General features: G+C 37.2%; 3 protein-coding genes across 3 annotated transcripts; all 3 read left to right on the top strand.

Annotated features, from left to right (window-relative positions):
* Nucleotides 1-228: 228 nt before the first annotated feature.
* Nucleotides 229-1,228, top strand: LOC120771490. The gene is made up of 2 exons (XM_040099538.1): nt 229-415; nt 511-1,228. Exons 1-2 carry the CDS (start codon nt 356-358, stop codon nt 1,147-1,149), a joined length of 699 nt encoding a protein of 232 aa, XP_039955472.1. The 5' UTR covers nt 229-355; the 3' UTR covers nt 1,150-1,228.
* A 3,914-nt stretch (nt 1,229-5,142) lies between these two features.
* On the top strand, nt 5,143-5,975 carry LOC120771488. The gene is made up of 2 exons (XM_040099536.1): nt 5,143-5,261; nt 5,331-5,975. The coding sequence occupies exons 1-2, from the start codon at nt 5,208-5,210 to the stop codon at nt 5,868-5,870; spliced, it is 594 nt and encodes a 197-aa protein (XP_039955470.1). The 5' UTR covers nt 5,143-5,207; the 3' UTR covers nt 5,871-5,975.
* Nucleotides 5,976-9,120: 3,145 nt separating this feature from the next.
* On the top strand, nt 9,121-10,140 carry LOC120771491. Its single transcript, XM_040099539.1, has 2 exons — nt 9,121-9,427; nt 9,496-10,140. The coding sequence occupies exons 1-2, from the start codon at nt 9,374-9,376 to the stop codon at nt 10,066-10,068; spliced, it is 627 nt and encodes a 208-aa protein (XP_039955473.1). The 5' UTR covers nt 9,121-9,373; the 3' UTR covers nt 10,069-10,140.
* Nucleotides 10,141-15,586: the final 5,446 nt, after the last annotated feature.

The raw sequence follows: 15,586 nt of genomic DNA, 5'->3' as shown, positions 1-15,586 counted from the left end.
ACTTCATATTCATAACGAATATATTCACATATACTCAACAAATCAATTTGTAAATATGTATATAGGAATACAGAAATGCAGATGTGTTTATTTATTTCCACTATCAGCAATCAGGGTGACCTCTGCGATCTCAGCGACAGCTTGATAAGCGCCCAAGCAAAACTCTACTCAGCGCTGCAACTGAGTATGTAACGAGTTGAGTGTTATCGCTTCTGCCGGCCGACATTTCGGTTGTGTGACTGCTCTGACAGACAACATTTCCTATTTGAGGGCATTGTCAGTTTAAATTTGAATGTAAACACACATTTCGCTTTACGACATCCAAGAAGAACGGCTGCAGGTGCACGAAAACAAAATGGCCAAGCCCTGTCAACGCTTTAAGCTGCTGCTTGCCTTAACATTGCTGCTGGGAGTGGTATGTAAATGTCGGCATAGTTTGCATCCATTGCCTTGGAATAAAAAAAAAATGTATCAGAAAATGAGCTACAAACGATTTTTTCACATTTCCAGCTTGTCAACTGGGCGTTCGCCTCAACCGCCGAGGAGGGTTTAGCCAATCGCCGTGAACAATTGCTCGCCACAATGATTGAGGAGTACCTAAAGCTAACCGACTATGAATTGGTACAAAGCAAAGCGCTGGTGCAGAGTGTTTTGGCCGATGAGGAGGTGCAGCGTACACACAGCGATCTCATGGAGGCCGAGCGCCGCATTATGGAGAATTTCGTGCGGCAAGTCGTCGACAAAGAGCAAGAGGAGCCGCCAACGCGCAGCAATATAGCGAACCGTTTGTTTTATCTTATTGCGAAGTCGTTGATTTATCAGGAATTCGAAGCTATACTTAGACGGCATGACACTACAAATCCACGACGTAAGTTTAGTCCGGAAAATTACCTAATTGAACGTGCGTTGAAGAGAAGTGGACTGGACGATTTGCAGCGCAGGGTTACGCGTAAGCAAATTAAGTTTATGAGTGATTTTGTCAAGGACGTCGACGCTTTTTTGGCGCATTTGACGCCAGAAGAGCGTCGTACGGACGAGGTGGAAGCCCAAAAAATGATGGAGTGGTCGGCAAAAATGAAAGCTGAAAGCGATGTGGAGCTGAGAATGGAGACTTTTAAAGATTTTATGAGATTCTTTGTTAAATTTTGAAGTATATTAACCCATATATTATATTATCTAAATGAAAAGATGCATTCACTGAATAATTTTAACAGCTTTTGGAAAAGTTTGTGCAAGCTTTTACTCCCGACTGTGGTTCTTTTCTGCATTAAAATTCGGTAGCAAGTTCCAAGGAGTCTTTCTAATTCAATGAAGCGTATGAGTTTTTACAAGTTTGCCACGAAGTTTGAATTTCTCAGAAGGAGACCCTATAAAGGACGGGACCCTATAAACGGCGGGACAACAAAACACATGGCTTAATTGACATTCTTATATATACATATATATCAATGATCAGCTGAGTCGATTAAACCATGACCGTTGGCCTGTCCGCCCGTCCGTTCGACCGTCTGTCCGCCTGTCTGTCTATATCACGTTGAGTGCCATGGCTACACGTTTTCGTGCGACAGGCATTGTCTGGCCTTAGGTATTGTCATGTGTTTTTGGTTGACGCTACATGGTTTTTTTAAATGTATTTCTAGTAGCCTAATGTTTGTCCTAAATTTTGGTCTAAGTTGCATAGAGATATCTTCATTTTTGCGGTTTTTATGATAAAAGCCCGGAGGTTCTTTTTAATTTTGAAAATTTATTGGAATTCATTCGATATTTCGGAAAAAAGTATAAAAAAGATATTGAAAAGTTAAAATTAGGATATGATAACTTCAATTACATTGATTTTTTACATTAATTTTTTGGATGTGTCTATTTTGGAAAGCAATCAATGCACAATTGGGGAGTTTTGGGGCATTGCGGACAGTACGTAGTTGTCCTTTTCATATTCTTTCTTGCTTCCTTTCGACTAAATTTTCTTTTTGCTTCAGCGTAGCATAAAACACAAGCACGTCGGATGGTTTTTTTTATTTTCATCTACTCTTCTTGTGATTTTGATTGCGATACAGGCAGCGGGGATGTGAGATCTAGTAGGCCCTTAGCAACGCGTTGACGGAATGTTCGCATATTAATGTTTCTATTCGTAGCTGCTTTATACAAAGTATAGGCATTTACCACGGAAAGTCCAAGTAAAAGTTCAATTCCCAGCTTTCGGTACTATTTTAACCCTTTGCGAAGGGTATTTGCGTATGAAACCATTTGGTCGGAAAGATCAATGCCTGATTTCCCCTTATTATATTCTACCACAGCCAGTGGCTTTTCTGTTGCTCGTCTTTTACGTCTCGCTCCTTGACTAGTTGAAGGCTCTGCAGGATTACGTGCTCCATCTGTTATGGATACCATTATCGGGGCATGTTTCGTGGATAGCATTCTGACATCGCTTTTATCTTTCCACTTTAGAATAACTATACCATAGGGATCTTCTCTAGCCACTACTTCGCCTTTCTTTACAGGAGCAACCATAACTTCTTTTGGGAAATGTTTCTTGTTGGCACGGAGTGTACCGACCGCATGTGTTTTTTGATCAAGCATTGAACGAGCCAATTCATAGCTTGTGTAAAAGTTGTCTACATATAACCTGACCCTGACCTTTCAAATCAATGATCAGATCCTCGCAAACAGTTTTAGCCAAACCGACTTCTCTCAATCCACTTAATGACTTTCCGGAGTATATTTTCACTGACCATGTGAATCCTTCGGTAGAGCAGAGCTTAAAAAGCTTTATACCATAAGGATGAGCTTTATTTGGTATATATTGTCGGAATAATAGTCTGCCTCGCCATGGAATAAGGGTCTCATCAATTACTATGTTTTCACCTGATACGTAAATTCTTTGGTAGCTCATTTGTAGCATGTCCAATAGTGGTTTTATTTTACCAAGCCTATCACCTGGTATAATTGAGTTATTGCCTGAGAAGTGCATGAAACTAAGCAATAGCTGAAAGCGATTGCGTGACATTACTTTCCCCGGAATTGAAAAGTTGTAGAGCTCTTCTTTGGACCAATAGTCTTTTAAACACCCGACCTTCACCAAATCCATCCACAACATAAGGCCAAGAAACTTTTTCATTTGAAAATCTGTTGTTGGTATCCAATTTTTTTTTTCGAGAAACTCTGGTAACAGCACTTTTATTTACATATTCATCCGCATACTTATTTGTTTCTGATGCAATTAATTCAATAACGTCGTTGTCAACAAATAGGAGAAATGCATCCAAACAGGAAATATCTGAGGGAATAGACTGTTGCAAGCCTGATCCCCCAGTGAATGTAAAAGTTTTCTGACGAGAACTAAATTCAGTCCAATTGATTGTTTTAGAAGAATCGACTACGTTTGACAATGCTGTTGGTTCGTCCTCATCCATGTCCCAGTCATCTTCAGTATCGATGTTATAAATGTTATCACTGTTATTAGTATCATTGTTATTATCAAAGTCAGTGTCCAAACTACCTGGTAGCCAGTTCTCATTAATCAAGTCATCGCAAGAAAAATCACTACCATCAACACTTCCTTCTAACGCTTCACGTATTTCACGATCTCTAAGGTTTCGCTTCGCCATTTTTCTAATTCAAATCTACAAAAATAAAAGAAAATAAAGAAAAATAAAAACAGATATAATAAAAAATTTAAATAAATGTAAAGGAAAATGCGTAAAAAGAAAAAAATAAGAAATAGCAAAAAAATCGCGTCGCACATTTTCGTACGACATCGATTTTTACGAATGCTATTCCGTCGTGCAGTGCCATATCGTAAGGAAACGTGCGACAAAAAAAAATAAAATACAAAATAAACCACAAAATCATCCGGGATTGGCGCAGAACTGAATATTTTCTACTTTTACACCAGTTTATAGCAAAAAATGTGCTTGGCACCCGGGGAAGGTTTCGTCAAAACCCCTTGGCACTCAATGTGATATATACGCAGAATAGTGCCTCAGTTTTTAGATATCGATCTGAAATTTTGCTCACATCCTTTTCTCCTTAAGAAACTGCTTGCTTGTCTGAACCGTTGATATCTGACAACTATAGCTGTCGTACAAACTGCCCAATCGGAATCAAGTCATATATGGCAAACTGTTTCACTCGACGAGATATCTTCACGAAATTTGGCAGGGATCATTGCCTTAACCAATATTGCAATATCAATAGAAATTGCTCAGATCGGATAACTATAGCATATATGTAACTGCCATACAAACTGAACGCTCAGAACCAATGGCTTGTATGGAAAACTTTTTCAGTTTTGGAGATATCTTCACAAGTTTTGGTACGCGTCATTATCTGAGGTAATGTTACAATATCCGCTGAAATTGTTCAGATCGAGACACTATAGCGTATAGCTGTCATACAAACTGGCCCATCAAAATCAAGTCTTTTAAGGAATCTTTGTCATTTGTGAAGGATATTAAGGCTTAGGTACAACCGAAGTTAACCTTTGTACTTGCTGTATCTACCGTTTTATTAACTGACTCAAAATTTAAATTGGCTAGCAACGCTATCGATGCCTATTTATTATTTATGATTTATTTTCTAAAATAAAATTTCAATTGTGTTGCAATTCTGAAATCATTGATAAAAAATAAACAACTCAAACTCCCACAGGCACCACTATACGAGTATATATGAACATGGATCTATGCATATTTATAACAACCTGATAACCCTAGTTCTTGACTGCGATCTTGTAACATAAAGACACTGATAGTTACCTGGCTGTCACGTGGCTTAATTTTATTATCTTCATAGCCCCTGTTTACGCCAAGCGATGACTCATTGAGTACGCGTCTTCAATTCGGTAAATTTTGGGTTCAAAACTCAACAGGCAATTGGTGCAAAAATGTATAGTTCTCAAGAATTTGTGTTTAACCCTTAATCTATCGTAGCATATCACAGCCTTTCTGCGGCTAAAACTGGTAAACCACTTCACATATTTGTTAGTAAGTTAGCAGAAACGTGCGCCACAAGTAAGAAGCCGGGCCCAACTCTTCTTTAAGCTACTAAAGCAAAACTCATATACATATATATATATGTACATCTTTTGGCTGTTGTTGTTATTCACAAATTTGTTAAAAGCGCATTCGAAATTGCATTTAAAGTCAAATCTGCAGTGGGTACACACCGCTAGAAGAGATAACTACAGCCCAGTTATTCCGAATCAAATGGCTCGAGTGCCTATCTACAATTCCTTTGCAGTGTTTCTGCTGGTGATCGGTGTAAGAAAAATATATATAAATTAGTAATAGTGATCAAAAATATATAAAAAATTTCTCAACACATCTCAGCTCGCCTGCATCAACGCCGATGACACTGAAGACCCCGAAATAGACATAGAAACATTTGGTTCCCGCAATCAGTTGTTGGACTCCATATTTAATGATTCCCTTGTATTAGGTGAATATCTATTTGCGCGGAGTGAGGAATTATGTGAAAAGTTAATTGACGATGAGATGTACAGGAATGAAACGAGTGAGGAATTGGAGAGTCACGACGCTGTCGTGAAAAATTGCCGTAGACGCGTTGTGGACCGCCTTTATCCTTCAGAGGATCGTTATGGTAGCAAATCCGAAGAAACCCTATTGCTTAAATATGGATTTGCAAATATTCAAAAGATGGTGAATCAGAAATATGAAGAATTCTTCGCAGATATTGTGCAAAGAATGGATAATTATGTGAAGGGTTTGACGCCGGAGCAGCAAACCCGAACGACGGCACGAAATCTGAGCAAATGGTCAGATAAAATTAAGGACGCACCAACTCTGTCAATGAAAAACATATTTTATAACACTTGCATGCGATTTTATTATTTTGATAGAGGGGTTTAGTGGGCATGCTGTTAAATGCTTTAAAGCAAAGGTAAACGGAAATATTTTTGGTTTTAAAAATACAAGTAAAATTACAAAACTCTGTCAAGATTAAGTTCTAGTAAAAATAAATATATAATTTTGCATTACATATATTGAAGATTTTACTTGACGTAGTTGGAATAATCCAATTCGGTTCGAGTATTTATCGTTTTGTACGATAACTTGTTGGTACTTTTAAGGTAATTCGTATTGTCATTCTCAAAGACACCCGCAAACGAAAATTTTACAAAATTCTCTTGAGCCGAATGTTACACCAGCAAATTAATGCAGACATGTACAGATAATAATTACGCCAGGTCCAAGCCGTGAAGTGCATGCATCGGACTTGCCTAATCAAGTTCCCGGAGCATATGCTGAAGTGGTTGCATGGGACTTGCTAACCAAGCTTTCAGAGCATCTGCTGAGCCACTATTGATGTGCGGCCTGGTATATTCCTAATGGCGTACAACTCCTCACTTATTCTCCAATGCTGGCCCTACTTTAGAAGGTCCCATTGCTGAACATACAGGTGCGAGTTAAGAGTTTGAGAGTTGTGGAGCAGCTCATAGCAGTTGATTGCCTGCCAGTCCCTCCGAACACTTAGCAAAAATGCCTAACCCACAATCCTGTCTTGAACAGCTTACCGATTTTGGAACAATGTTTATAATGTGATGTATTGACACTTTGCTGGCATTCTCTTTACTAGATCTTTTATTACAGTGTGTTTGGTAACTTGTTTCTTCCTGCTCTGTATGCAGTTCAGCAGATTGAACTCTTTCATTCAGCTTCAGATTAAAGACATGATACCCTGAAGGATTCCTGCGTCTAAAATTTCGCTTGGCTTTCACGCAAGTTGTAGGGCTTCGGTCCTCTTCTCCAATTTTCTAAAAATATGTGTGAAGCTGTCTTTTTCCAGTCTTTGAAAGCTGCCCGAGTCCAATATTTTTCCCTACGTACGGGTATGACTGGTTTTCAGTCTAATCATTCGCTTATGACGGGTTTATAATGAGTTTTTCAATAAGTGCGGTTATGGATATCACTGAAATTCTTTATTCTTGTGAAAGTACATTGGAGGCCATTATTTATGGAACTCGAATTCTTTGGCATGGTCGCCACGGGTCCGTTTGCAGAAGTCCAGGCGCTGAACGCAATATTCGGCGGTCGATACTGCTGCAATTTCACTTTCGATTTTCGTACGAAGTTCATCGATCGTCACCGGCTTGTTGGCACAGAACATACGTTTGACGTAGCTCCACAGGAAATAGTCTAACGGCGCCAAATCGCTCGACCGAGGCGGCCAATTAACTGGGCCATTTCGTAAGGTAACATGTTCACCAAACTTGGTTTTCAATAAATCGATTGTGACAGGTCTCAACCTAATGGCATCACCTGCGAGTCGGATGGGCGAACAAGCAGAAACTGCAGAGAAGTTAATATGAGAGAGACGCTGAAATACCTCCTATGCGTTTATCTAGCATTATCTAGAGCTCGACTCAAGTATCTGAAAGCTTCGGAGTTCGAAAGACTGGATGAAGTATCAAACGGCATCAAGTCACTGTAAAAGTTCGCAAAAAACGCTGACGTCCAGTGTAGCGAATTCTTCACCTCAAGTTAAACAGAACCTCCATCTGGCATTACTAAGAACCAGTAGGTCTGTGTATGGCGTGATAGCCGGCCAGTTTAACCTAATCTAACTTATATTTAGATAATGGGCTGACTTAAATAATAATTTTTCGTTTTAGCAAAAACGGAAAATAAAGTTTATGACTACATCTTTGCAGAAGTGTGACCAAGCTTTTACTAATGTTCATGGTTTGTGTCCGTGCTGATATTTTGTAGGAAGTTCCTAGAAGTATTATGCTCTCCACAGTCGGCAAATGGACTTTTTCGAACATTTAAGTAAATATAAAGCAAATTTCTTGGCAAACTACACATGAATCCAATCTAACTGTTGAGCTTTGGACACGATAGATCCAAATTCTAAGGATCGAGAGTGTGTTCTAGTTTGGCTTTGATTTCGAAACCTGGTTTGCATCTTCGCATGTAAAAATACCATAGCCCTTAAATGCTTCTAACATAACCCTGAGCCTGCAGTCCTTTAACTTTTAGTCCAACAGGAGCAACACAACATTCTTCGGTGGGAATAGTTGCTATTTTCATTGAACAGAGAGGCTTTCAAGTCTATAAATTTAGTTTTAGTTCATCAAATTTGATACCCCAAAAATGTCAGGGAGTTACTGCTACATATTTTTTAAAACTAATTGGCTGCTTAATTTGGATCAACACCATTTTATTGCCACTAAAATTGATATTTCGGTTCAAGTCTACTTTAGAATGCTTCTGGAAACACTATCTATAAATGTTTACTGATTATGATTTATTTACGGAAATACTTGTAATATAATTTTAATTGCGCTGCAATTCGGAAAGCGTTGCAAAAATACAAATATTACTTAACATTATATTACAGGATGATCCATTCGATGTTCCTTCTTTTCTTTTGATGAAAACAAAAACAAAAACTGCAAACTTAATGGGAAATGTTTACTAACATTCGAAGGAATATTCTTTAGCATTTATGTTTTGTTTCAAGCGTTGGTCTACGCCTCAGATGGTCCATCCGTAGAGTCCAATGGATTCATTATGGGATAATATTCGCCGTAATAGACAACGTCCGGCACGAAGTGAGAAAAATATAGTTTTTTCTGTGGGAATATATAAAATCTAAAATGTATGCGGACAATCCCGCTTCGTTTCAGGTCTCAAGATAGACGATGTTGTTGCGAATAGTTCGCTTAGCAGGCCGATTATGGTGACCATAAGTGAAGCAAAGCGCGCAAAGCACTTTCTTAATAGAACGTGATTTTTAAAGTTGAAACGTTGTTCAGGTCAAACAGTACTGAACAAAAAATAAACTCTACTTGGATCACCCGTTATATAGTTATCAAGATAGCTGCTATATATTCTATATAGGATGCTTGCATATGATTAAAACTGATAACCTCAGCTCGCTCCTTTAATCTTCTAATGTAACTAAGACCTTGAGGAAACGTACCTTATTTACATTAATTGTTTACTGAGTATCTCTGGTATTTAGCAAACATTGGCAAACGACAAGTTGTGGGTTCAAAATTCAATCGTGAACAATTACGTTTCGTTTCGTTACGAAGCACTTCGCATAAAGTAAATATATTTCATAAAAAAGTATCTCATAATAGCCAGCGGTTATTCTGCGGTACAAACTCATTGTGCTCTCCACGTATTTTTCGTAGGCTAGCACAGACGCAAACCACTTACGAGAACTGGGGCCTAACTACTGCCACAGTTGTCAAGGAGAAAATAATTTAGCTATATGCTGCATCGTTATTGTTGTTGTTGAATCAATTGCATATAAAGTTAATGAAAATCGCGTTTAGTATAAAGTCAGCAGTGAGTGTGGATCGCTAGAAGAGATTAGTACGGTGCAATTGTTCCTGACTAAAATGGCTGAATGGTCTAACCACAAGTACTTCGTTGCACTGTTGCTACTGATTGGTGTAAGGCAATTATAAATAATGATTAACGGCAAAAATAAAAATGTATAAAAATTCCTAACATATCTCAGGTAGTCTGCACTAAGGCTGATGGCAATGAAAACCCCAAAATAGACATGGAAATACTTGTTTCCCGCAATCGATTGCTAGAGTCCATGATTAATGAGTCCCTTAAATTAACTGAATATATTTTCGAACGGAGTGCGGATTTATGTAAGAAGATGCACGAAGAAGACATAGGCGAATACGAAACGAGCAAAGAATCTTTGAACAGAGAATCTGAGGAAATTGAAGTAGCAGAGACGCACGAAACGGCTTTGAAGCATTGCATTGGTCATATCGATGATCGTTTGGATCCCACATATAGTGGTTCTAGTAATCGTGTTGAGAACGTCTTATTACATAAATATGGATTTGAGGATGTTCAAAAGGTTGTGAATCGAAAATATGACGAATTCTTCGTAGAGATTTTGCGACAAATTGATGAATATCTGAAGGGTTTGACACCGGAACAGCAAAGCGGAACGACAGCGCAAAATCTGAGAGGGTGGTCAAGTAAAATTAGAGAGGCCGCTACTTTGGCACAAAAGGAAATGGCGTTTAGAAAATGTATGCGCTTTTATTTATTTGAAAGAGGTGTTTAGTGTGTATAGTCTTAAAGCACTGATGATGATATTCAAAAATAAAATGTTTGAATTTGCAAGACATTTTCCAAATTTTTGACAGTAAATTTTATTAATTATGAGTTTGTTAATTTAATTCATTCTTCATTTCTGCTATATTCATACTCAAGCACAATTTAATTAAAGTCGAAAATTTTTCCGCTTGATCGTGCTTACACTAAAGATAGTCTCAGTTGAACTAAATTATTTATTTTTTGCGTGTTTTCGATTGAAGATCAAAGATGCAAAGATTTGCTTCGCTTTGCCATTGGCGTTCAGAGATATCGTGACAATCTTTGGGTTTCGGAAACCATGACATCTTTCTATATCTTACTTATCTTATTTTCGTTTTTAAAGCTGCCTTTATTCCGCATTTCTTAAGGTCTCAGCATGTCAATGCCAGTTCCTTTAATTGATAATACTGTGCTTCTGATTTTACTAACGGATTTCCAGATAACCGTGGTACGACCTTCACACAGGCTAAGGAAATTAGACAGCATTCTTTGTGGAAGGCTTAGTGCTGAATGCCGATTTTAGGGCAGTCAAGAAGATAACTAATCGCATTGATAAAGTAAATAAGGCGCAATAATTTGATCGTCCATACCAGTCGAGTATCGTTGGGGACCCTTAACCCCAAATGCTTTTAACTCTCTTACATAAATAGATAGATGTCTAAGTGTCTAAGGCGATCTTGTAAATAAAATAACTCTTTTTTAGTTTTATTCACTCAAAGGAGAAGTGACCATCCACTCAGACAGCTAAGCGGTGATACTGGCCTTGAACTCATTAACAGGACGTCAATAAGTGCCTAACCTTGCTATCAATAGCATCGACTGTCTCTGTGATAAGACTGGTATGGGCGACAGGCTATAAAGGAATCGCAGGAAATTACAAAGCTAATGAGCTAGCAAGAAAGGCGCACTAGAACCGTTATCGGTAGAATGAGAGCGAGTCGATGCTCCCGTATCCTCTTGTGTTCTACTACTAGATAGCTGGGATTTGCTGGAGCTTGGCAAGCGCTGGGTCACCAACGGTACATGCGCTATCCCAAAAGCATTTTGGTCCAAGATCGATTCTAATAGATCTAGTGATCTCTGTACCCTCAGTGAGGTTAGCCTCTCACTAGTTGAGGTGTTTTTAACAGGCCATTGCCCTAATGGCGTTCATGCTATAAAGCTGGGGACTGTTTGGTGTTTTTATCTTGGTTTTGGGAGAGATAATTTGGTAGTTTAACCCTTGCAAGATGCTTGAACATATTTCACTCATTCTTTTAGTTTGTGGTTGTGCCCTAACAGGTTATTCAACTTTCCACTGTCAACCGATGATTAGAGCTAAAGATTACAAAAATCACCTTTTTATATGAATTTGAAGCTTACTGTGCTGATCGCTTGAAATTCGTTCCTCTCTCCAAGCGTTCGATTATTATGAACTCATCTACGACAGATATTTGAATTTTACTTTTGTATAGTATCAGTCCAATTTGAAGATTGATAAATTTCATTTAGGGTATGCTGTGAATAAAGTAAGACTACACAGCCGCAAGCAACTGTATCCAGGTCAGAAGGAATCCTCAACACAATTTTCGAAATTATAGTTCAAATATTTTTTTTTGTACTGCCAGATTGTTATTTTTCACAAACTTATTTATATTTTAAATTGTTAGAACGGAATTCAACATAATTGTTAAGCCTTTCCCTGCCTGATTTTATCTAATATGGTAAAATAATATATTCTAATAGCTCTTTCCACACACTCATCATTATAACTGAATATAGGCAAATGCACATATACGGTTATGTTGATAACCTAGGTTCGTTTCACTGATTTAAAAAAAAAACTTATAAAGACCTTGCCATCACTTACTTTATTCACCTAAGCGGCCTCTTAAGTATCTCGGTCATTTAGCGAACGTTTTTGGGAATTGGAAGTTGATTGTTCAATACGGAAACCGCAAAAATCGTGAAACAATTTTAAGAAGTTTTAACGTAGCTGATTTTTTTTAAGTTTTCATATTTTCTATCATAGCATATCACAATAACCATATATGTATTATTCGTCAGTTAGCACAGACGCACGCCACTTACAAGAACCGCGGCCTAACTCCTGCCTAAGTTATTAACCCAAATTAATATAGTATATGTATATTCAATGGCATACTGAATTGCTATTGACTTTTTTGGAATATTAGCATTAAAAAGCATTCGAAATTGAACTTGGCAAAAATCAAAAAAGACAGTGTGGCATCGTTAGAAGCGATTAGTACAGTCCAAGACGTAAATGGCTGGAGTGTCTATCAAGTACTTCGCTGCATTGCTGTTGATAATCGGCCTAAGGCGAATAGAAATAATTATAATTATTAACGAAAAAAATCAATTAATTTTCCCAACACACTTCAGGTCGTCTGCCTCAACAGCGTTGGTACTGAAAGCTCCGAAACAGACTTAGAGATGCTTGACTCCCACAATCAGTTGTTAAAATCCATATATAATGAGGCTGTTAAATCAAGTTTATACGTTTTGAGACGAAGTGGGGAATTATGCACGAAGATGGACAACGAAGAGATACTGCTATACAAGAAAATAGCAAGTGAAAAGTCCAAGAAATCTGTATAATCAGTTACTCGCGAAACAATTCTGAGAAATTGTATTAATCGTGTCGAGGATCGTTTTGATCCCACAGCGAGTCGTGATAATGTATATGGTCCAGATGAACCTTTGTTACTTAAGTATGGATTGGAGGAAATTCAAAAGGTTGTGGAGCAAAAATATGAAATATTTTTTGAAGAGACTTTGCAGCAAATCGAAGAATATCTGAAGGGTTTGACACCGGAGTGGCAAAGAAACACGACGGCGCGAAATTTGAAAGGGTGGGCAAATAAAATTAGGGTGGCTTCAACTTCGGCACGGAAGGAGTGACTTTTAGAAGTTTTATGCGTTATTATTTTCTGCAAGAAAGTGATTAGAGTGCGAGCAGTTTAATAATATTGCAAGCTTATTTAACTGCACAGAAATTAAAATCGCCAAGAGTTGGCAACACTAACGGATACTACAAATTTATGTATATATAACTAAATCAGCTCCTTAATTATTTCCAGCGATTGGAAAATATCGAATGTTGCAATTTATTTATAGCGATTGCGTTAAATATTAAAATTTAATTACCAAAAAGGTGGCAACACTTTTTTTTATTTTTTTCTAAAAATATCAGCGTTATGATTTCATGTTCTACTTTAATTAATTTAGGAAATAAACTAAAATAATTGTAAACAGGTGGCAACTCTGTTGTAAATATTTTTTATTTTAAACTCGTTTAAAGCCAGTTATTAAACAACAAATAAAATAAAACCACTGAATAATTAAAATAATAGAATTATAAATATATGCAATCTTTTCTTGCGGTGGCAACTCTGTTTTAGTGAAAAAACTTAATATATATTATACACACTTGATGTACCAAAACGAGTGAAATAACTAAACCGATAATTGAAAATTTTAGTTGAACATTTAATTGTTAACAGATAGCAACTCTGACCAACTTGTTCTTCAGCTCAATTTTTGAATTTTAACTCGTATAAGCTTTATTATAGAACACATTGTAATATATTACACATTTTATTGCATCTCACTTTTCATGTTTTGTTTCAAATTTTAAAAAGCTGGCATCTCTATAATCAACTTTATTTAACTATAATAAATTTTTGTACATCAATGGTCAATTGTGTTTTGATTACGTGTATGACTAAATATGATTACATTGGTTCCTGACTCCGATCTTGTGACTAAACTGATAAAAAACTTGACGACGTTTGACTCATTTGCATGACCTGGCTTCAAAGCAATGACTCATTAAGTTGGTGTCTTCGATTCGGTGAATTATATGTGCAAAAATTAACCTAGACACCATCAAAACTTTCGAGAAATTACTTTCCGTGCTTTATCGTAGAAGATACTGCTCAATCCACTGAGTGTTATTGAAGTCACTTAGTAAACAGCAACCATTATATCTATGTTGACAACTTGGGAAAAGTCCAAAAACTTCTTTATGATTTAGCAAAGAATCACACCGCATACAAAAACCTCAGCCTAACTTCTGTCCAAGTTATGAAAGTTGAAAATGGTAAAGTTATTACTATTGTTGTTGTTATAGAAACATTTGTATAAAAATGCATTGAAAGCTGCATTAGCAACGAAATCAGCGGACAGTGCACATCGCTAGAAGAGATTAGTACGATCGAACAATCTGGACTGAAACGGCAAATTATGAGAGAGGTGCTTAATGTGTCCACTTGAAATTAATTGTATTATAGAAAGAATTTTTAAGCAAAATAAATATTTCTCTCTGTTGCATTCATCGTTATATGTAGTTCAATTAGAGGCGAGAACTTCTCTACCATTCATATTATTTCAACACTCTAGAAAGTGAAAGCTAAAATAATACCTCTAACCTCACACTACTGATTTGAACACTGGGGTTCTTTTCGGTAGATTCATCACAAATATTTAATTTTCAAAGTCGTTTATTAGCTGCCGAATCCACTTAAAAACCATAAATTTCCGCCTATTCTGTCAATTGGGATTTCGCTCTGCTGTCTGTGTGAGGTTTGTAGTACTCCTGTTAAACGCATGCTGGTTCTGATATAAATCGATAATCGTTAGAGAAATTAAAACTCTTCAAGCATAACATTTGATTATGAGTTGTAAAACTCGTCTACTTCATTATCTTGCTGCAGTTGCCTTGGATCTTGTCTGATACCAATAATTTACCAGATGAATAACAAATATTTGTAGAAAACTTTTGAAGATGATCAGTTTTTCAAGATCCTTTACAACCACAGTAGGACGTTTTTTTCAATGTTAGAATATAAACAAATCCTTTCAGAGAATACTCTTCCTATTCGAGACCATGGGAAAGTGAGGCTTCCTACGTTGGTGGAAGGATGTCAGCAAGAAAACTGTGTGTGATTTATCGTCTCCTCGTTCACATGCGCATTAAGCCTTTTGTAGTGGGCACCTCCCTGACTCCGACTGTATTCGCCCTTATATATCGATGAATATCAGCACTTCTGCAGTACCAAGGAGCATTTATAACACCTCTAGGTCCTAGGACCTTGCTTTGAAATCGTCGTCCAATTCGCGCCACGTTGCGAAAAGAAGAAATGACTGGCGCGCTATTGTTAACTCGCCAATAATCGCGTAAGCGGTGTCTACGCGGATAGAGAAGAAGAGGTTCAAATATATCTAAATCAGAACAAAAATGCCAGCTTGTAATTTTTTATAAGCTTAGTTGTGTTTACAGTGGTTAGTACGAAGTTAATCTTATTTGGTAACCCTACCCCTGCCTGATGTTACATATAATGGTAAAATATTATTTTATAATAGTTCTTTGCCCACGCTCATCATTATATACTATGAATATACATAAGTATATACTATTAAATTGATAACCTAGGCTTCTTCGCAGATTTGGAGAAAAATTGATAAAGATCATGCTATAACCTACC

Source organism: Bactrocera tryoni, chromosome 3, assembly GCF_016617805.1.
Source record: "Bactrocera tryoni isolate S06 chromosome 3, CSIRO_BtryS06_freeze2, whole genome shotgun sequence".
NCBI lineage: Eukaryota > Metazoa > Arthropoda > Insecta > Diptera > Tephritidae > Bactrocera > Bactrocera tryoni.
Note: the sequence above shows the minus strand (reverse complement) of the source record. Positions and strands in the feature narration are given on the sequence as shown.

Bases quoted from the DNA above. Each gene is read 5' to 3' on its own strand.
- LOC120771491 (XM_040099539.1), top strand. From the start codon at position 9,374: ATGGCTGAATGGTCTAACCACAAGTACTTCGTTGCACTGTTGCTACTG. The intron at 9,428-9,495 runs GTAAGGCAATTA...AACATATCTCAG, and splicing joins CACTGTTGCTACTGATTGGT to GTAGTCTGCACTAAGGCTGA.
- LOC120771490 (XM_040099538.1), top strand. From the start codon at position 356: ATGGCCAAGCCCTGTCAACGCTTTAAGCTGCTGCTTGCCTTAACATTG. The intron at 416-510 runs GTATGTAAATGT...TCACATTTCCAG, and splicing joins TAACATTGCTGCTGGGAGTG to CTTGTCAACTGGGCGTTCGC.
- LOC120771488 (XM_040099536.1), top strand. From the start codon at position 5,208: ATGGCTCGAGTGCCTATCTACAATTCCTTTGCAGTGTTTCTGCTGGTG. The intron at 5,262-5,330 runs GTAAGAAAAATA...AACACATCTCAG, and splicing joins TGTTTCTGCTGGTGATCGGT to CTCGCCTGCATCAACGCCGA.